At 42.3% G+C, this 20,937-nt stretch overlaps 2 protein-coding genes across 2 annotated transcripts in view; one reads left to right on the forward strand and one right to left on the reverse strand.

Moving 5' to 3' along the window:
* HNRNPAB (heterogeneous nuclear ribonucleoprotein A/B) overlaps window positions 1-20,937 on the forward strand; it is a 302,005-nt gene that overhangs the window by 242,119 nt on the left and 38,949 nt on the right. The window lies entirely within an intron of this gene.
* NME5 (NME/NM23 family member 5) lies at window positions 10,710-20,877 on the reverse strand. The gene is made up of 7 exons (XM_069869207.1): window positions 20,785-20,877; window positions 19,128-19,200; window positions 18,210-18,376; window positions 16,278-16,483; window positions 15,820-15,920; window positions 14,684-14,802; window positions 10,710-11,993 (listed from the first exon to the last, which is right to left on the reverse strand). Exons 3-7 carry the CDS (start codon window positions 18,360-18,362, stop codon window positions 11,907-11,909), a joined length of 666 nt encoding a protein of 221 aa, XP_069725308.1. The 5' UTR covers window positions 18,363-18,376; window positions 19,128-19,200; window positions 20,785-20,877; the 3' UTR covers window positions 10,710-11,906.

Raw genomic sequence — 20,937 nt, forward strand, 5'->3', positions numbered from 1 at the left:
TCAGTTGGACACAGGCAAAGGCAATGTTCCCCATTCGACAAACCTCTCTAACCCACAACACCACGGCTGCTGGCCTGACACTTCAGGGGATCATCCATCAAGACTATATATGGCAGCTTTAAACACAGTAGTTTCTGTTTTCTCCCCCTTTTGCCTAGAGCTCTGAAGCTGCTCCTCTGACCCAGATCTCCATCCCCACTCTTGCCAGGCACAGACGTCTGCTGGCCAGCTGCCTTCGACCATGCTAGGAACAAGGCAACTCCTCCCTATCACTGAGTGGATTTCGAAGGCAATAAGCAAGAAAATAATTAAATTAACTGAGAGCCAAGTACCACCCCGGGTGCTGAGCATTCCCAGCATTGCAGCAGCACCACAGGCGTCTGGAGAGCAGGCTGCTAGTGTGGATCCAGGGGACATCTCTGATGGTACAGGAACACCTGATCCCAGGCAGAAGCACTGGGAAGAAGCACTGGGAAGGGACTCACTGGATGGCTTTGCTTGAGTCAGCTCAAGAAATAAATCAGCTACAGCTATGCTTTGATGTTCTTAAGTTAATAAGAATGTCCCAGAGCAAACGCAGTTGTACTTCCAAGCTTGGACTAATTGATCCTCGTGGTTCCTTGTCCCACACACCTTACCCCTGCGAGGTGCCAGGACTATCATCTCAGGTAACCACCTCACCCTCCGTTTTACCAAACAGCCTGCTAGTTGAATTCCCTGTGAAACACTGATATGTTTTTGATAGCAGCACATTCATTTTTTTTCCCCTCAACATACGATACCACAGGCTGTGAGACTTGAATCTGGATTTGAGAGCAATCAGGTCACTCTCTTGCTCAGCTCCAGTTTCACCTCCAAGGTGTGTGTGGGGAGCCTGGACCAGCTCTGGCTGGGATCACTGGCAGAGCTTTATCTTGGTAATCACCAGAAAGGTCACAAATCACTGTCTTTCAAGCAGTTGGGAGCACTAAATTGTACCCCTTGTATCCAGACACCATCCAATCTCCCAGGGCCAGGCCAGGTACATCGATAAGGAGCGAGTGTAAATGGTCAAACAGGATGGAGTGGGGAGGACCATTTCAGATTATCTTGCTTTCTGGAGGCGGCTGCTGTGGCCAAGGATTTGCCATCATTCTCCAGTGAAAAGGATCTCAGATTCCACATGAAACCATGTACAGGATCATTTGTACATTTTCAGTACAAATTTAGTTACACCTATGCTCAAATAAATAGTTGGAAAGGGTAGCAAATACTGCTGAGGAGAGAACTGACAGCACCAATCAGTTCCTTCCAACTCCTTTGGGTTTTAAACCCCAAATTCTTTGGGGTACCACTTCTCTCTCTGTGATGTTAAGATGTACTTGATTCCTACATCACTGTGACCTGTTCAGTATTGTATTAACCAAGTAACCAAGCTACCCACTCTTCAACTTATTCCCTTAAAATACAGCTGTAAGCGGACACTGACCTCACTCCAAGGAAATATTTTCGTGGAGACTTTTTCTAGCATTTAGGCTATTAAATCCACATGTGAAAACAAACTCATCTATCATCTTCTGCACGGAGTTTCGCTTCCTTTTAAGGAGATATAAATACATTAGAACATCCCATTAAAGCTATTTACATCTTGCTTTATTTTCCCACATAGGCCATTTCTTCCTCAGAGATTCCCAGCTTTTGGGAAAATACATCAGCTAAGGAGTCAAGGAATAACAGACTTGTCCTTCAGGTGCTGCTTGCTGAAACAATTGCCACCTTGGCCTGTGTTTTGAATGATAGGCAGCTTTTCACAGAGATCTCTTCACCTCTAAGACACTTCTTTTTCTTTTTTTCAGGGCAATAAGGGAAAAAAAAAAAAATTAAAGCCCAAAGGCTGGAAAAATGACGAAGGAAGCAGCAAAGCTCAGCTGAGAGAAGCAGATCGGTGCTTACAGGGCAGCCTGATCCAGTGGGATGTTCCTGCCCGTGGCAGGGGGTTTGGAACTGGATGACCTTTAAGGTCCCTTGCAACCCAAACTATTCTATGATTCTATGACTAAAGCTAAAAAAACCCAATAAAAATCCCTAAGAGACAAGTTTGGATGTGCTAGTCTTCCTTCCTAATTCCAACAGTGCCCCTATCACCATGGACACAGAGGCTTTTAGCCTGTTCCTCAGAGGTCTGACTGCTAATCCACCCACCAGTCCTGGAGGAAGAAATGTCCTGGAGATTTCATCTGGGTTAGAAATAGCCCTCCCTGCCTAATGACAGCCCAGGCGATAAGACAGCACTTTATGGTCCCAGCTGAGCTGCTATGCTGTGCTTTCCATCGCAGTCACGCTGCGACAAATTACAGTGTTCTGCTGAAATGCCTCCAGTAGTATTTTTGTTTTAAGAAAAACTCAGGTAGCACAGATAAGGTAGCTGATGATGTGCGATTTTTCGATTTCAGTTTTTGTTACATATTTTTTTCTAAACTTTCTTGGCACCTGTTAATATTTTTTTAAACTCTTTACAAACGAGGTAACTGTTTCCAGCAGAACACAATTTGTGACTAACTTCACCACAGGACTGCAGTGCATGACATGCAAATGATACCACTAAAAATACGCAAACAGCTGGGGAAAAAGGAGAGGAACGCAGCTGCTTGGCAAAGAATCGCAGCAGCCTGTATTCTCACTCAGAAATTTAAGAACGCGCTTGCTGTGATGCAAGAACAGATCCCAGTGGGCCAAAGGCCTGGGGTCCCTCAGTGCTGGCTCGTCAGTGATGAGCCACTCCTCTATCCCACAAGCAATAAGGTTTTGGGAAGACTGAGAGGTCCCCTGGAAACACCCCTGGGCTGGGGATTGGCCGCACAGCCTCCTCACAGCTATAACATTGTCCTGGTTTGGATACCAGAAGATTCTGACATCCTCTGGCCTTGACCTTTTATTATCTCAAAACAGCCTGAGCAACGCGTTTGACCCCCTGGTTGATGGTCCGGAGGAGCAGACAATCTGCTTCCCAGGCTCTTCCACACAGGATGGTGGAGAAAAATGTGTCTCATGCTTTTTGGCAGTGGGATACATTTCCATATCACTTTGCAGCTAAGTTTATTTCCATCGTTTTGGTTTTTTTAAAGTACTTACTGAGGCCAGTATACTTAAAAACACTCCTTTCATATTAATCATGTAAGAGGAACAGAATATTTTGTGCCAACCTCCTGATACTTGCACCGGAGAGCCTGCTCTTCCGAAGGAGCAGGGCTCTCCATGACATCTGGCTTGCACTTCTCAGGGTGGGATGTGCAAGAAAAGATTGCACACAAGGAAGCAAATTTCTGCTTCCTGACAAAGATGAACGTATTGATCGGGCCTGAAGGGATGTAGGAAAAAAAAAATAAATACTTGTTTTCTGAAGGACAAACTAAGAGGCGTAAGCTAGAAGCAGAGCCTATGGGTAAGCGATGGCTCAATTTAATTCATGAACCATGCTTAACTACTTCAGCAGAAAAAAATACCTCAACAATAAACAACCTGAACTGGATCAGTTCTTTAAGCATTTCAGCCAAGGAAAAATGCCCTTTTCCTGGGCAGTAAACTTATGGTGTGGCCAGCAAGTCAGATAACTGGTACAGAAGTCAGGAACATTCAAGCCTAGAATAAAATGTGCCACCAGATACCTTCTCAGGAAATTGTCTCTGTACTTTCAGTCATTCAAGAAAGCAACAGCTCTTTGAAACTAGAGAGTAATGCCAAAAAATCCTGATTTCCACAAGAGAAAGTCAGGTATGACAGCACTGATGGCAAGGACAGGACCACCCCAGCACAGCCTCTCTTAAAAGACTCTCATCTCTATCTCCTCTCTCATCTGCCAGAGCCTTACTAATTTCGCTGAATGGGTTAATTGTGACTCATCTTATTACTTCTTCCAAAGAAAAGATCCAGAAAGTTACTGCATCCCCCTTAGGTGTCTGCACCCCCTGCTGTGCCCTGAACTTAAGACACCAGAGGAGCTGCAATATTAGCTGCACTGGAATGTTTTGGTTTTCCCTTGCAAAATAGGCCCATCTCTCAAAGTGTGAATGTGTTTCAGTTACCAAAACATACTTGAAAGGAGAAAAAAGGAAATTTCAATTATTTTTTTTTGTATTTAACTAAAAATTCCCCATTCTGCTGAAAGCAAGCAGCAAAGGGCATGCCTCCACACGTTCCCCTTTCACTATATACCGAGGGAAAAGAAACTCCTGGCAGACAGCTTTTTCTCTAAAGATTAAACGAATTCCCATCAGCAACCTGTCATCTCCAAATCCCACAACCTCCATGAGCAGAAACAATTTAATGTTACATATGTGGACAAGTAAAAGATGTTTTACTTCTCGAAAACCCACCTGGCAGCAGGTATGTCTACTTTGTATGAACAGGTGGGCTGGCACATACAAACGGTGACTTCTAAAATTCTTTTGTGTCTAATTTTTCTCAACCATAAGGAAGAAAACCTACAACTGATTAATGTCAGCTGACAATGAAACAATTGAGTTTAATTGGAACTGGATAGATAAATAAAGATCCAATTTCTTCTCAGTACAAGGGAGTGAAAAGCACAAGCTGCCAGTTCATACTGTCAGGGCGTTACATTCTCATACCCAAAGTGACACGATAACATTCACCTCAGCAGAATTACATGAGGTTATAGTATCTAGGGACATGGACAGCATCTTCTTCTGTAATAAATCTATAAAAGCATACATAAAACTGTTCATTTCATTTAAAAAATATACTTTACATCTTTCCCCTCACGTCAGCTGGCTGATGAAGGTCACATCAACTGTTTGCACCCAGAAAACAGCAGGATGGGGGGAATATAGCTAGAATATTTAATTGTCTACCTCTCTTGTGTCTCTCTGTTCAGGCCAGTCCTACAAACACACAGCTGTGGCTGTCACTGAGCTGAACAGAGTTAGTAAGAATATTGATATTTGCAAGGTGCAGGCACAGGGAAACATTTTATTTCAGTGTTGCTGGAAAAGAAGGCGGCACAGGCAGCCCCTGCTGAGTTTGTAGAGAAGAGGAACATGCCAATCCTCACTCACCTGGCCTTTCCTCTCTCTGCTCTTTTCATTTCATAGTTTCAAAAGACGGTGTAAGGGAACACACCGTGTGGTTTCCTCTCAGACTATTGCCTTTAGTGGCTGTAGACAGCAACAGAGAACAGAACATGCTGCTAGGGTGGAGAAACATGAACCCTCCTGGTCACAGACCCATCTGTATCCCTGGAGCTGAATCACTCCAGCCTCAGAGCTGCGCCCCAAACCTGCTGGTTCCATACAGACATGCAGCATCGGAACTAGGCTGGCTCTGCTCATTTTCACTTCCACAGATGCAGCATGACTTCTGTCTCTGTTACAGTTCCCCACTCTCCCTCTCCCACAGCTGTGTTACATAAAAGTTTTCTTAGGACTATTTTCAGTTGAAATGTTGTTTTGGCTTCAATTTATTCCCATTAAAGTGAATTTACCTGTAACTATTGCTGCAACGCCTTAGCAAGTCATGCTAAAATATCACCTTTTCTTTTACTACAAGCCATTCTTACGTTAGGACAAACGATTCGTTAAGGTTATTCTGCAATACATGCTGGTTTTAAAAATAAGCCTTGGCTGGACTGAAAGAAAACTGGCTGCTAATTTTTGATTTAGAAGTCCAGAAGAAGTCATTAACACAACTGTAACAGGCATTACTACATCAAAATGTCCTATCAAACAGACAAATCCTTTATGCATATTCAGGTAACAATCACTGTCTCCAAAAGAAGCTTTCAAAACACATGCCAAATGATCCAAGCACCAAACCACTCATAAGCTTTGGGAATATGGGCTTTATACTCCCTGTTCCTACGTAGTTAGGTACAGTCCCCAGCAGCTCATATGCAGTAACCACCTGCTTGTGCAGTTACCCATATTCCCACTCCACAGCCCAGGGCTGGCAGCAGGAGCACGAGCATAAATGCTCCAAGAAATGTCTTGTTCAACCCAGCAGTCCACAAGGTGTTGGATGATGATGTGAATTTTTGTCCATGTACAGATAGGAAAATAGACATGTTAGGCACACAGAAGACTGGCAGACAAACTGGAATTAAGAGTCCAGGAGCCTTGACTTGTGTTGTATGTCAAAAATGACAGTGAAGAGGCTTCCTCTGCATTAACTCGGAGGACACGAGACTGGGCTACAGACCCAGTGCTGAGTCTCCCTCATGACAAGTAGGCTGTTTATTATTGAAGAGATACACTGATACACTGCTAAGTTGACATGGCAAAGCTGAAACTACAGAGAGGTGGATTCAATTCTCCTTTTTGCTGCTGCTTCAAAGGACAGCTGGAATAGTCATTTCACTTCTCTGCCTCTGACCTTGACACTTGTACCGTTTGTTCCTTTGTGCAGCATTCCCTCGTCTATTGAGATGTTACACAGAAAACGGAACATTTTGCAGAGAATAAGCAACTGATAAAGATGTATCATTGCCATATATAATGATGGATTAATAACAATTATAACACTAAGTTTGGAGAATGCCTCGACACTGAGTCAGCACTCAGGTGAGGCAAGGCTTTAGTGCAGTTGCTTTTAAAAAAAAGGCAATAAAAGGCTTAGGAACCATCACGGACCCTAACTACACGAAGCTAATAATCAGTATGATAAACTATCATTTACATGAATAGGAAATTGAACGGATATTTCATTTCCTACGCTTTTGTTGCTCCCATTCAGTTGCAGTGATGGTGCTATTCAGGGAAGCCAGCATGGTGCCTGTTTACAAGAGAACTTTGCAAAACAAAGACAGTCACGGTCAAAACTTGGCTGGTCAATTCAGTATATTTACATGGAAGACCTCTGAAGGACAAAAAAAAGTATTCTGAAATAGCCTCGTGGGATAGTTTAGTTGGAAGTGGTAAGCAGCAGGGAATGATCTCATGGCTATCCAGATGTGTGGTGGCCACAGAAAAAAGCATCTGGTTTTCAAACGGAGGCTTGATCAAAATTCTCTCATCCAGGCAAAAATATATTGCACAACTGCCATAGCAAAATGGCAAATGACAGTGTGTTCTGCATGCACAAAACAGTATTGTCCAGGTCTGGCTCCAGAAAAATCTGGCACAAACCTCCTGCTTTCAATAGGAGCAGAGAATGCACCATGCCAACATCTGACAATACACTTCAGGCATATGGATAATGTACCAGCTGAGCGGCTCCCAGAAATGATCCTATTTTCCTTCTTTCTTTCAACTGAGAGAATAGAATTGCTCCAGATTTACAATGAGGCAAACTGAAAGCACAGTTGGAACCACTGTTTTTAAGAAGACCTCGCTATGCCATAACTTTCTGCAGTTCAGTCGCTAAATTGCACATTATAAAAATAAGTGCAATTGAGAGACTGTGTTAATCTCAGAAGTTTAAACATCACCCTGTAATGACTGCGTTATATTGGCCCACAGTAAAGTACTTTATGGGGCATGCAGGAGATTTATCCACACGTGTACGTTAAATACTCCTGGGAATTTTCTCACATAGAGAGACAAGGCCTGAAACAAAACTAAATACATACAAACCATTGTCGTCATTCACACCACAACAGGAATGCCACCCAGTAAGGAAAAGCTTTACAACACCTAAAAGAGGTAAGAACCGATAGCCAGCATAGCAATAAGATGTTGCTTTTGGAAGTGCAGAATTTCCTAACCTGACAATCAGTGCAGATTCTGGAAACATAACAAAACACAACTGTCCCCCTGCAAGGAAATGAGAGCTTAGGCGTTGACTATAAATAGATTATAAAGAAGCATGGGTGGCTTGCAGAGTCGTTCACTAAAGCCAAGAGTCTGTTGAGCCAAATTAGGTTCTTGCATATAAAAATTCTCTGGAATTTAGTGTGAGTTCATATGTGATTCCTCACCCAGGCAGTCTTGGCTGACTGACTGCACACAACTGCCTTTCACAATTCTCTCGAATAATACAGAAGGTCCCTCCAGGCTGACTCAGAGATCCCAGGTGAGACAAGTTTTAAAGTAAATATTACAGTAAAAAAAGTTGCATATATAGTACCAATATCTTTTTTTTATTATTATTTTTAAATAACCATGTTTCCAAATAGTTCTGCGGCTAAGCAAGAGTGAGTCAGCCAGGTGTTCTCAGGGGACCAAATATGATGCCATACAAATGCAAGCATACCCAGCATGCCACTACATGAAGTACTTTGTATGAAAGCATCACTTCTCTCAGCTGTAAAACACTCACAAGCAGTAAACTGAAGAGAATTCTTAATCCTTCAGTGTTATCATTATTAGGGTATCATTCACCCACTTGTCTGCAAGCTGCCTTCTTCTCCTACCAACTGCTTAGTCTTAAAACAATGCCTTATTTCTGGCTCAGAAGACCAACAATGGGCTCTCCCCTGAGCTTATGGCAGTGTCGCCACGACCACTTGGCAGGAGGCAGCATAACAATAATTTGACAGGCATCCTCCCAAGGAGACTCAACGCATCAGTCATGCTGCTGACACACTCCACACCCAGAGGAGCTCATCCAGGCTACAGAAAATTTCTAGGTATGGGCAGCTGCTCCTGATGGTGCACAACAGGTTTTTTTTGCTTCACTAACAGCTGCAAAAGAAAGTACCTGTTTCCTGCTACGGTCCTCGCAACATTGCCGGGCCAATTTGAGCAAAGCAAAACAGCAGGTAACCAGTAGAGAGAAGTCCTATTTCTAGTCCAAGAATTATTCTACTGACTGGCATCTAAAAGGAAATAGCACTGCAAAAACAATTGTGAGTTACCTTTTTATGGTGTGCAAAGATTCTCTTCTTCCAACAAAATAAAAACACTTGTCAGATTTTTTTAAAAAGGAAAGTGAAAACCCACAGTATTTTCAGAGGAAGCAGTTGTTGGGTAGTGCCAAAACCGACCAACATTTGCTGTCCACAATAACAAAAATTACCTTCATCTGATTGCTCCAACTTAATGAATTAAAATTGACTATGACCCTTCTATCCTTGAAGAGAATCTGTCATTCTAACATGGCACTGAAAATATAAGAGTTAGAGCCATTCCTTCCCTTCACACAGTGCCATGAGACAAACATCCATCTGTTTACCATCAATGTACCAATTTTGTTTAAACAATTATTGTACAGTCGAGGTTAACAGCTTGAAAACAGACAGATAAATCCTCTCTGCTTTTCTGATTTGAGAAAGACAAGGGTTTGCAAAACTGCACATCCTAAGCTCTGAACAGCGACTCGCTTCTGAAGCTTGGCATGCTGGAATGCTCTGACTTACGTAGGCAATGGGGAACTGACTTTGATTGAGGTCTCTGCCATCTTTAAACTATGTTCCAGATTCCTTGCAGTTTAACTGCTCTTAAAGATAATAAATCCCTTACCAGACAGGAAGGCTGAACAATCATGCATTTCAGACCAGCTTGATCTTCATAGTCCCAAGAATAACTTCCAGTGCAGGTGACAGCAAGCATACAATAAGCAAAGTTCCAGGAGAAAGTCCGTTGAAAAACAGAATTACGGGAAACAGACTGAACTGCTGGTTTTATGGACATAGCTCTATTCCAGCACTCTAGCAGTAAAACTAAAATGAACTCCCTCAAAGCTAAAAATACCCAATAAAACTCAATAGGCAAGGTAATTATTTTGACTCGATAGAGAGAGAGAGAACACAGGCCACTTGTTCCCACAAAGAGTAGCTTACCTTGCTGTCACCAAACAGTAAAACATCTTCCAGTTCACTTGCTTTTCCCAAAGCTGTATTTTCTGTGGTATGGATTTATAACACCAGCCAAGCCTATAACACCCTGGGCTAAATAAAACTGAAGACCACAAGAAATGTAAGCAGCATGTCCCACAACAGCCTCTCCTGCGGTGTCACAGCTCCCCCAGAGGACCTAGCTGGCTGCCTGCTTTACATTCCCAGAAATGACCTGCCCACATCCTACTTATTAATGCAGGTTCCTCGAGATTTCAGCTGTGAGCTTTGCTGGATCAATACTTGTCCTAGGCGTACAGATACAAGTGAGCCAGGGTGGCACCCGAGGGATGAAGGCATCTTCTCTTTTTCTACCTTTCCCTTAGGAAAATGAAAGTGAGCACCAGTCAGCAATTGAAGGGGTTGGCTCTAATATTAAAGAGTAAATCCACGATAGGCATATGCTTCAATGACTGAAACTTTATATTGCACAGGTTGCAACATCAGCTGCTTTTGCCCTTTCTCCTGGTAAGGAGTCATGTACTCTCTACAGAAGTTAGGATGATCTATAGGTACAAGACAAGACAGACGTGACACAAAAGCAAACCAGAAAACTCCAGCAGTAATGTAAAGGAGACATTTATTGTTAAGCAGTACCACATCAAAATAAGTGAGCAAATGCCATAGTAACTAACAAAATACAGGAGTAGGCATCATCAATTCATCAGATTTTGTTTTCTGGCATCTTCAAAAAAGAAATCTTTTGGTTTGGCTGACAGGAAACCACAAAGCACAACTGCCTGTAATTGCAGCAATCAGACACATACAGGGGCAATAATTACAGCCAAAATAAATTAGTTGTAAATGAATCTGTCTACTGCATTTCTAACCACCTCAGATTTTGTTCTTCATATTTGAGGGTGTAGGCTTTTTTTTTTTTTTCTCCTTCTTATCCTAAAGGTCCCAAGATTTTTAGGTCTTGGTATGATAGGCACCAGATTTCTAAGTTTTTATTCTCTGGGCTGGCAATCATGGTTTATTCCACTGAGAACATAAACAATTAGCTTAAAGTTTAACGTTACAGACAAATGAGTTATGTTTCTGGTAATTACTCAAGTTGGGAAGCAAGTTTTTTCATGAAACAAATTATGAAATTGCTGTTTGTTTAGTATTAGTCAAGCACACTAATATTTCAGAGTTGTGAAAATAACATTGCTTTCTCCATCTTAGCCAAACCAAAAGACACAAGACTTGAAGCAAACAGCACAAATACAGCTCTTCGAAGAAAATTAAAAAGCCTCCTCTCCCTAAAAACAAAAGGTAGCTGTGTGCAATTAACCCGCTGCCTGTTGAATAACATGGCCCCTAACCCATTCTCTTGAAAGTCTCAAATAGAACACATTTAAAGTTCAAGGGTAAACAACAAAAATCAGCATACATTTTATGAGCTGGAGAACACAGAAAACACCCTTAACTTGAGCTGTTCCAATTAATCACCTTTCTTTCGAGTAAGTGTTGGAAGACAGCTGACTAAAATACACCTTCTTGTGACTTCTAATGGAAATCAAAGACTGATTTCTAACTGCTGTGCCTTTCGCCACTGAGACGGCAAAGGAAAATTCAGTGTACCTTCAAATAAGTCCTGCAAATCACATTCTGATAAATACGTCAGGCTCAAGTAAATTATCTTCAAGAGTGACCTTAGCTCTGTGATGTAATCAGCAATTAAAATTCTATAGTTGCTAATATGCTTCCAGTAATTGTTTTCCACATTACATCCAAGCACCTCCCTTCATAATGGAATTTGTGTCTGCTAAAGAAATGTTGAACTGCAAGTCTCAGTTTCACAAAGCACAGGCCAGCTGTAACTCATGTGGAAATCTGCCCTGGTGGAAATACTGTTCTCCCCAGCCAAACCAAGATAAATGGGAAAGACAGCAGTAAAGTCACACCTGATGGGAATGGTGTCTTTTTCTAATCACCTAACACCGTAATTTGTTCATGTCATTCTGCATTCACTGTGTCAATAGAAAAGCTACCAGTATTAAATCCTGGTTAAGTGTGAGGTTCTTTTTCCTGTGAAGAGGCAGGTAGTTATGACAATAACATTTACATCAGGTAGTATCAATTACATAGCCAAGATATACACTGAAAATGACAACATATATATGGAATGCTTGAGAAGGTTTCCACTGAGCTCTCATCCCTGATGCTCTTCCTCGGTGATCTGATGTTGCAGCCTAGGTTTATTAGGATTGTGTTCAATCAGCCAGTCAGCAAGCCAAGTCTATAGAACAAAAAAACCCCAAACATTTTCAGTTTTACTGTTGTTTTCCATTTGGTGTATGTATGTGCTCTCCTACCATGCTGTGAAACAAAAACTTTTCAGAAAAAAATGGACAGATGAATAACCTGTTCTTTCAAAACATTCTTTCCAATCTTCACAGCTTATATTGCTTCTAAATAATTCATGCTGACCTTTAGAAGACAACTTTTCCTGGCAATGTCTACCTTTGTGTCTATATTTGAGCCATATTTCAATAATCTGATCAGCTCTGTTGTGGAATGACGCATGAAACTGCTTAACGAAATATCACTTCTGATAACACTTAAGAGATATTTTATCTAATAGTCATTTATTAGAAGTTTCAGTCTTCCAAACTGAATTCACCTTATAGTAACTAAAATGTCTAAAACAAACCGTGCCTACTTTTTGAAATTCATCTTCTAAAAGTTTTCCAGCACAGAGTACTTAAATAAGAATGTGGGAGGTAGGAATGCTATGAGTCCTAACTTCATCTGCCAATGCCTGGCCTGGCCTTAGGCAAATGAACCCTTTCCCTCGATTTCTCCACTAGTAAAGAGAAGGTTTTAACACATCCTTATTTACTTCACAAGGCTGTTGACATTAGTATCTGGAATGCTAAGCACAACAAAATTCATACCATACTGTGAAGTGAAGGAAATGATAGAATAGTAGACCAGTAAAGCACCATGCCTGAACTCTCCTTTTGTTACCAGGCACAAAAAGATGGTTTGCAAAGGAAAGACACAAGCAGAGCACTATGACAATTTCCTTTTGAAAACAAACAAACAAACAAACCAAAACCACACAACCCCTTAGAAATACTCCTTGGGAAAATGAGAAATTTTAAAATCATTTGAGCCTGACTAAATTTATCCTGTGTTGCTACAGGAATTGGCTAAGATGAACTCTGTGCTGCTAGCAAGTATTTCTGAGCAGACAGAAAGTTTCTGATGCCATCTTCAGAAAGAGGAAAAAAAGACAGGTATATAAAAAGAAGAGCCAAATCACACCAATTTCACTTCTTCAGTTCCTGGAAGAATACTAGAAAGTCACCAAGCAGATGAACTGAAAAGCAACAGCCAATGTATACTTCCAAAAAATTTCTCATCAACATTCTTTTCCTTCTGTTACAAGGTCACAGATATTATGGACAGGAGAGAAGGAGCATCTATCATGTATACATTGCAGTAGAGCTATTCACACTGCTTCATATAGCTTTACAGTTTTCTTACAAGCAAGGAAGGAAAGCATGCTCTCGATGAAGTTATTATGAGCTACCACATAACTAGCTTGGAATGCAGAAATTAATTTGAGTTAGAGAGTTAAAACAAAGCGTTAGAGAAATGGGATTTTTCAAGTCAGAGGGAAAAAACTCCAGTTTTTAATTTAGCGAAGAGACGACTGAAGGAAAGAAAAAAAAAAAGATGGTAATGCTCTTCAAATATGCAGTTTGGTCACTGAAGAAAAATAAAGGGGGGAGATATTACATTGTCTCCAATGTCCCCTGGGTATAGCAAGAGGGTGGGGTGGGAGGTAATGGGCTAAAAATTAGAGTACAGGAGACTTAGTTGAAAAGCTTTTGCTAAAAGTTGGTCCAAGTCTAATTAAGCACTGAAACAGATTGCCTAGGGAGATTGCAGATTCTCCATCATTTAGAGTGCTAAAGAACAGGCCAGACGAACATTGTTAGGAACATTAGATACGATTGGTCTGTCCATCAGGTAGAGGGCTGGATTAAGAGATGACTTCATCTCTGCTTTCTAGATTTCTATGGCAACAGTGCCAGACACACAGATAAAGTGAACAGGTTACAGAGCTGGAACAACCATGGTACGTTTAATCAGACCCCACAGCACAGACCATAGAAACAGCCCTGAATTATTTTTCAGGCTTTTTTCTGAAGTGTATCTTTTAGAAAAATGCGATGTTGATTAAGAACCTGATAATGATGTAGAATCCACAAGAGCTAGTAAGTCGTCACACTGATTAATTATCTGCATTCTTAAAGAAGTATCAGTGTGAATGACTTGAACTTTAAGAATACAAAAAACACTTACCATAGCTTTCCAGATCAAAGAAAGTTAATTTTGTAAGTAAATGCTAATCAATGCCGTAGAGTCAAAATAATAGCTTACCCTAAGGAAGGATTAATAATATTGATTTAAATAAACGTAATGATAAAATATAGGCAGCCTTGCTAGGAACTCTTAGAGTATTTTACTCAACTGTGTAACTACTACCAGTGTGATCAGCATCTAATCTTGCTTAGTATCTACTGCATGAGAGCTATTTTATCTCAAACTCACCTCAGAAACAGTAAATAAAGTAAAAAATAAAAATAACATTTGACATCCTATAATGGTATCTGTTCACCTTTCCAGCCATCTAACTACCATGTGATTTTCAGAAAGAGTTTTATAGAAGTCCCCTAAAATCTCTGTCATTTCATCAAGGCTGATTCCATTTAGTCCTGGCCCTCACTTCATCTGTAACAAACCAATCACTTTCTTGAAAGGCAAATGTTACCTGATTAGCTCACCAGCAGGTAGTTAAAACAGCGCAACTCTTTAAAAAGAGTAACTTTCCTATAGACAGGGACCACAACACATTACTAACACAAGGTAAATGTATTCAAAGTGTACAACATGATACTGATATACTGTACATACCATTGGATCTGCAGGCTTCTCTTTACACAGGGCAGTGAGCCCAGCTAGTAACGTAGGCTTTACATAAAGGTTCAAGTAATCCCGAGCTCTCTGTCCAGCTAGGATTGGCTCCAAGATCACTGTAATGAGTAAGCACAGGTGTTGGAAAGCAGACTGTAGAGTGATTTAAAAAGGCGCTTTTTCAAAGGTTGTTTATATATGAGCTGCTGTTTTCCTTAATAAGTTAATAATACACAATGGCTTTTATAGTTTCTCCCACAACAAACTTGAAAGAAACTACCTGAACCTCTTTACTGTGTCCCCACAGCCACCTTACTAATTATAGACAACTACGAAAGGGAGGGAAATCAGATCACCTGGGGAAAATCTATGTGCTTGAGGATGCACTGGAGGCAGGGCAGAAACAATACATTCCACTTGTAGTACTTCCTTATTGCAGTGTGAAGCTGCTTTCTGAAGAACCTAAAAATCTCCCCTTAAGTCCAGCTTTGTCATTAGAGCGAGAAGAAGAGACATGGTTCACACCAGCTAAGGTTAGTAGGGAAGCTAACAGCTTTATTAAAATAACTGATGCAGTTGACAAGTTTTTCTAGCAAAGTTTCCCTTAAACCTTTCTGTCCAAGAGCATCTTTCAACTATTACATTATAAACAAGAGATCCTCTCCCAGCCCTTCTGGGTTCTATGGCCCATTTCTCTGGCACTTAACTTTGGAATTGCCCCATCATGTAAGCATCTAGCTGCTGTTGAACAGAAATTACTCAGCCCGAGCACAAGAAGACAGCCAATATTCTCAAGTCAACAGGAGTCCCCAGGCTGACACTGCCAGAAAAGACTCCTGCAATATAATAGCTTCCCATTTCCTCTCATTTACCAGCTTTATCTGCTCCAATTCCAAGATCACAGAGCTTGAAGAGTAGAAACAGTTCTTGTACTCTAACAGCTCTTCAGATACATATTTGTATGCCTTACACAGCAGAAAATATCAGCTTATACATAAACAGGCTCAGTTTCTCATAGGGCAAAGGAACCAAGCCTCTTCTAAATCCAATTTTATCCAGTGTCTGTACAGGGAAGTAGTAACAGGGAAGGACATTACCCTCCCAAAGATTGACAACGCAGTACTTGTACCGTTTACCTTCTGGAAACATGAATCGAATTTCTCTTTCTGCTAAGGCAACGCTGAGACTGCCGTGAAGTGCATTCCTCATATCATCAGTCCCATAGATTGCTCTTAAGCTAAAAATAAGACAAAGAACTACTTAGTAGGCAACTGCAAATCCCTTCCAAGTCTTTATATTCTAAGACCATATAAAAGCAATATTAACTAATTCACAAGGCATTGGCTTGATTTTGTTTTTAAACAAATTAGGTAGCTACCTAAAATTTATAATGCACTCGGCATTCTCCATAAAACGGGTGAACCTTTAATACTAAAATACAAAGGTGAAAAGCTAGGTAACACACAATTTAAGAAATAACAGGCCACTCCAAATCCATACCTCTACTGTAAAAGAAAAAAAAGGGGGGGTGGGGAGGGGCAGAATTCTGGTCTCAATTAAGAGTTTACTTCACCGAGACCCATCAGCAAGTTACCTGTGAGGGTGAGTTCTCATAGCCTTTATGCTGTCTGATGGTCCAAGCAATTCCTTCCAGTATGAGACTGCACGATGTCTGGCAAGAACCATAGCAACTAAAGGTCCAGAACTCATATAGGCTGTCAGATTAGGAAAAAACACTTTTCCATACTGGTCTACATAAAAGTTGCTACATTGTTCTGGGCTTAATTGGAGTTTCCGCTTCTACAAAGTGTAAAAGAAAAAAAAAATAAAGAGAAAAAGCTTTCCAAATGAAGATGGCTCACTACTACAGACAGGATACAGTCCTCATCTTCAAGTACAAGAGAACAGACACAGGGTAAGGTCCCAGCCTAATCTGATTCTCTCGGATCTGATGCACTTGGAGATACAGAGTAACAAAGAGCACAGGTTTCCCAAGTTTTCCAAACAGGCCATTTCAGCAAGATTCCTTCACAAACTACAGCATTTAAAAACCATTAGATGACTTAAAGCAGAGGGAGGGCACAGTACAGAAGAAGTGAAGAGCATTCCAAGGGCAGAATTTAATTACTCAGCTGCTCCAGTATAGCGTTCTACTTTTGAACAATTTCCTCTTAGGGCCACACCGTTAATTTTGCATTTATTCTATTTTTCATTCAGTACTCACGCTTTACGATTCTTGCAACAGCTGCCTAGCCTGCAGGTGCCCAGGATTAGGACAATTTTGGGGGCACAGGGCAGTCACAAAGACAGAAGTAAATAAATGTTTTTAAAGTGCACTCATTTGCAGCAAATTCCTAACAACCAAAACCACAAGAAAATGCTATAAAGATATTATTAAATAAATGAATAAAAATTATTTAATTCTCTCAACTTCTGATATATTTTGCATAAATGAAACAATCAGAAAGGGAGGAAACAAAAAAATAAAGAACAAATGTGGAAAAGGGGCATTTGAAAGAAAAAACATTACAAAAAGAAAAAAGTAATAAACATCTTAGGAAAAAAAATATCCCTCAAAATTGTATCTAGAAGCGCAGCCGCCGCTCGCTCGGAGCCACAGAGGCAGCTACCGCGGGGCCGGAGAAAGAGGGCGGAGAGGAGGAGGATGCAGAGAAGAAGGGTGGAGAGGAGGAGGATGCAGAGAAGGAGGGCGGAGAGGAGGAGGAGGAGCAGGCGGGGCCTCCCCTCGGCCAGGCGCGGGGGCGCAGCGCCCCCCAGTGGCCGCCCCCGTCCCGCAGGCAGCGCCGGCTCCGCGCTGGCTCCGCGCTGGACGAGCATCCAATGACCCCGTCCTCCTCCTGGCCCACCTCCCCAGTTCTAACAGTCTGAAAATCGTTCTGTTCCAAGTGCGCTCGCACAGCGCGTGTGGAAAGAGGGCCATAAGGGACTGAGAGAACACGTTTTGCATCGGTTAACAGCAAATTATCCCTTAACGCCACCTCTGCTGACAATCACGCTCTGGAGTCTTTCCCAGCAGCACTGGGTCTGACACCGGTGACTAAGGAAACGTTTCCATGGCATTTAAAATATCCATAAAGCCAACTTACATTAAAAACAGCAGAAACAAAAAATTAGTCAGGCCACAGCTGGCCAGCTCTATAATTCAATTAATTCTCTAAGCAAACACACGTTGTATGACATGCTGTGATACTGGAATGATATGCTTTCCAAAGAGTTACTTTGGAGAGTCCGTATATTTGCTATATACGTTTGCTAAATCTGATTTTATTAATAAGTCTGTGTTTTCCTGTGATCAGCAAAATATTCAGTCTGTTCTGGTCCATCCTATGCACTAGCAAAATGTATTCTTATAGAATCAGGCAGCTGTGGTTGAGGACACATGAAGAATACAAACCAATTTCTGGACACATTAGCTTTTAGTTACTGGCTTGACGGCTTAAAGTTGAGATAAATATTGTGCTGACTTAGCAAGTGCAGTTATTTTTTCTGGAACACAGCCCCTTACCTGAGTGATCATGAATCCTGATTGGAGAATAAGATCCTCTATTTCTTCTTCTTTATCAATGACATCTGGTTTGATGAGGGCTAGAGTTCTTTCCACAAAAATCTGAGGTTCAGGCATTAACATCTGCATCTTGCCTTCTAAATTAGAATTCATGTACCCCTTTCGTACTGCAACGACACCAGTTCATGATATTTGGATTTTGTCAACCGCAGTCACCTGTGGTGAGGTTTACTATGTACTGTAAGGATGGAGCAGATCATCCCCATGCCACAACAGCCAAGTGAGATTTTGTCTGGACTAGTTTGTACTCTGTAGTTCACACTCCCGTTTTCAGTGCAGCAATATTTTGTGGAAAATAAGCCAATAATTAAATGTTGTTAGCCAATCACGAAGTGTAAACTATTCTAATATTTCAGTAAACTCAGACAGTGTATGAGGGAATGAAAAGCGTTATCATACACTCTGCTATCTGCAAGAGCGAGCCAGGGTCACAGGCTCCCTGCACTCCCACATCCTCTGTCCACCGTGTGTTCCACCAACCCCAAATTCTGTATTCTCATGCATGAAGACTGCAGTGTGGTACTTCCTACTTGGATCAATCCTACCTGTAATCCTCAGGTTATTTGTCAATTGTTATTTCATTCTTATATTTATGGACGCCTTGACAAAGAGCCAGTTTTCTAACTTGGCAGATCAAGCCATTAGCAAGCGATTAGGATACAAAACTGTTCTGTGAATAGAGGAACTCCCGCAGAGGGGTTTCCTGTGTACTTGTGACTATTTATGGTGGTCACACTCCCCTCAATCTCCTTGCACACAGTCCCAGGTCTCTCTCTGCCTGCCTGGAATGAGATACAGGTACGCAGCCACAGGGCCAGCTCCCTGCTGCAGAAGCCATATGGAATTGCTGAGCTATACCTGCCTTCTTGGGTGGGATGATATTCCTGTGCCTTGGAGGCTCCTCGCTGGCTTTCAGATTTGGGTGAAGAGGCTGTGGAGAAAACAGAGAGCTAAGCAGAGGATGAATGGAGCCGCCTTTGCCTCGGAGTCAGGCAGGAATTGCAAACACTGGGAGCCAGAGCACCCTGTCACGGGCCCTGGAGGCCCAACACAATGGAATCATAAACCTCAGTTATTACATTGCCAAAGACACACAACAGAAACTACCTACAGAGAGACAGCAGGAAATAATTAACTAGAAGTTTTTAATGGAGCCCTAAACAATTATTTTCATGATGCTGTATCTGGACACTGGTCTTCCATTTCAGATGTTACTAATTTTTCAGGTACATTATTTCAATTTGGTTTATACTGATTCTACCATAAATCGCAGAATCATAGAACGGTTTGGGTTGCAAGGGACCCTAAAGATCATCCAGTTCCAACCCCCTTGCCATGGGCAGGGACACGTCCCACTAGATCAGGCTGCCCAAGGCCCATCCAACCTGGCCTTGAACACCTCCTAGGACTGGAGGTGGTGATCCATTGCAGGTGGTGATTGGATTGGACTCGATGATCCGGTGGGTCTTTTCCAACCTGGTGATTCTATGATTCCATGATTTCTCCTCCAGACATTCATTAACTGAGGTAACTGAGATAGCTGGAAAAAAAGTTTACAAGCCCTTCTTTGGATTGTGGAAATACCAATACTGATTGTGGGTGCATGCACAAGCCTTCCTGTGACATGCCTGATCCACACCAGCAGGAGCTGTCAGCAGGCAGCCTCCCACCACACCAGAGGCACCATCCTGAACCTACCACTCTCTAATATAGCTTTTCAGCATTTTTTTATTGAATTACTGTGTCTATCCAGTGCTGCTTCACTTTTATCACAAAATAAACATGTACTGAGTAAGAAAGAGTCACTCTTTCCCACGTTACATCATAATGAGTTGAGTCATAAACACAGAATCCTAGAAACAGAATGGTTTGGGTTCGAAGGGACCTTAAAGATCATCCAGTTCCAACCCCCCTGCGATGGGCAGGGACACCTCCCACTGGATCAGGCTGCCCAAGGCCCATCCAACCTGGCCTTGAACACCTCCAGGGATGGGGCAGCCACAGCTTCCCTGGGCAGGCTGGGTCAGGGCCTCCCCACCCTCAGCATGAAGAATTTCATAGAATCATAGAATAACCAGATTGGAAGAGACCCACCGGATCATGGAGTCCAACCATTCCTATCAAACACTAAACCATGTCCCTTAGCACCTCATCCTCCAGTCCCTTAAACCCCTCCAGGGAAGGTGACTCAACCCCCTCCCTGCGCAGCCTGTTTCAGTGCCCAATGACCCTTTCTGTGAAGAATTTTTTCCTAATGTCCAGCCTAAATCTCCTCTGGTGGAGCTTGAGGCCATTCCCTCTCATCCTGCCCCTGTCCCTTGGGAGAAGAGCCCAGCACCCTCCTCTCCACAACCTCCTTTCAGGTAGTTGTAGAGAGCAATGAGGTCTCCCCTCAGCCTCCTCTTCTCCAGGCTAAACAACCTCCTTATATCTAGCCTAAATCTGCCCCTCTCCAGTTTATACCCCTTGCCCCCAGTCCTCTCATTACAAGCTCCTGTAAACAGTCCCCCCCCACCTCACGTTCGCTTAAGGCGCAATGCGAAGGAGCTGCGGGCCGCTCCCTCCGGTCGGCGGCGCCCCCCGAGGCGCAGCGGTCGGCCCGGCCCCCGCGCCGCCGTTGCCGGGCGGGGCGGCCACAAGATGGCTCCGCGCCCCAGGGCCGCGCGGC

Source organism: Phaenicophaeus curvirostris, chromosome 15 (assembly GCF_032191515.1).
Source record: "Phaenicophaeus curvirostris isolate KB17595 chromosome 15, BPBGC_Pcur_1.0, whole genome shotgun sequence".
NCBI lineage: Eukaryota > Metazoa > Chordata > Aves > Cuculiformes > Cuculidae > Phaenicophaeus > Phaenicophaeus curvirostris.

What these genes read in the sequence shown, in the direction of transcription:
- NME5 (XM_069869207.1), bottom strand. Translation starts at nt 18,362, where the DNA reads ATGAATTCTAATTTAGAAGGCAAGATGCAGATGTTAATGCCTGAACCT. An exon ending in CAGGATTCATGATCACTCAG is followed by an intron (nt 16,484 to 18,209) that starts GTAAGGGGCTGT and finishes TACACTTTGTAG; the next exon opens with AAGCGGAAACTCCAATTAAG. An exon ending in AGAAGCCTGCAGATCCAATG is followed by an intron (nt 11,994 to 14,683) that starts GTATGTACAGTA and finishes TTTGTTCTATAG; the next exon opens with ACTTGGCTTGCTGACTGGCT.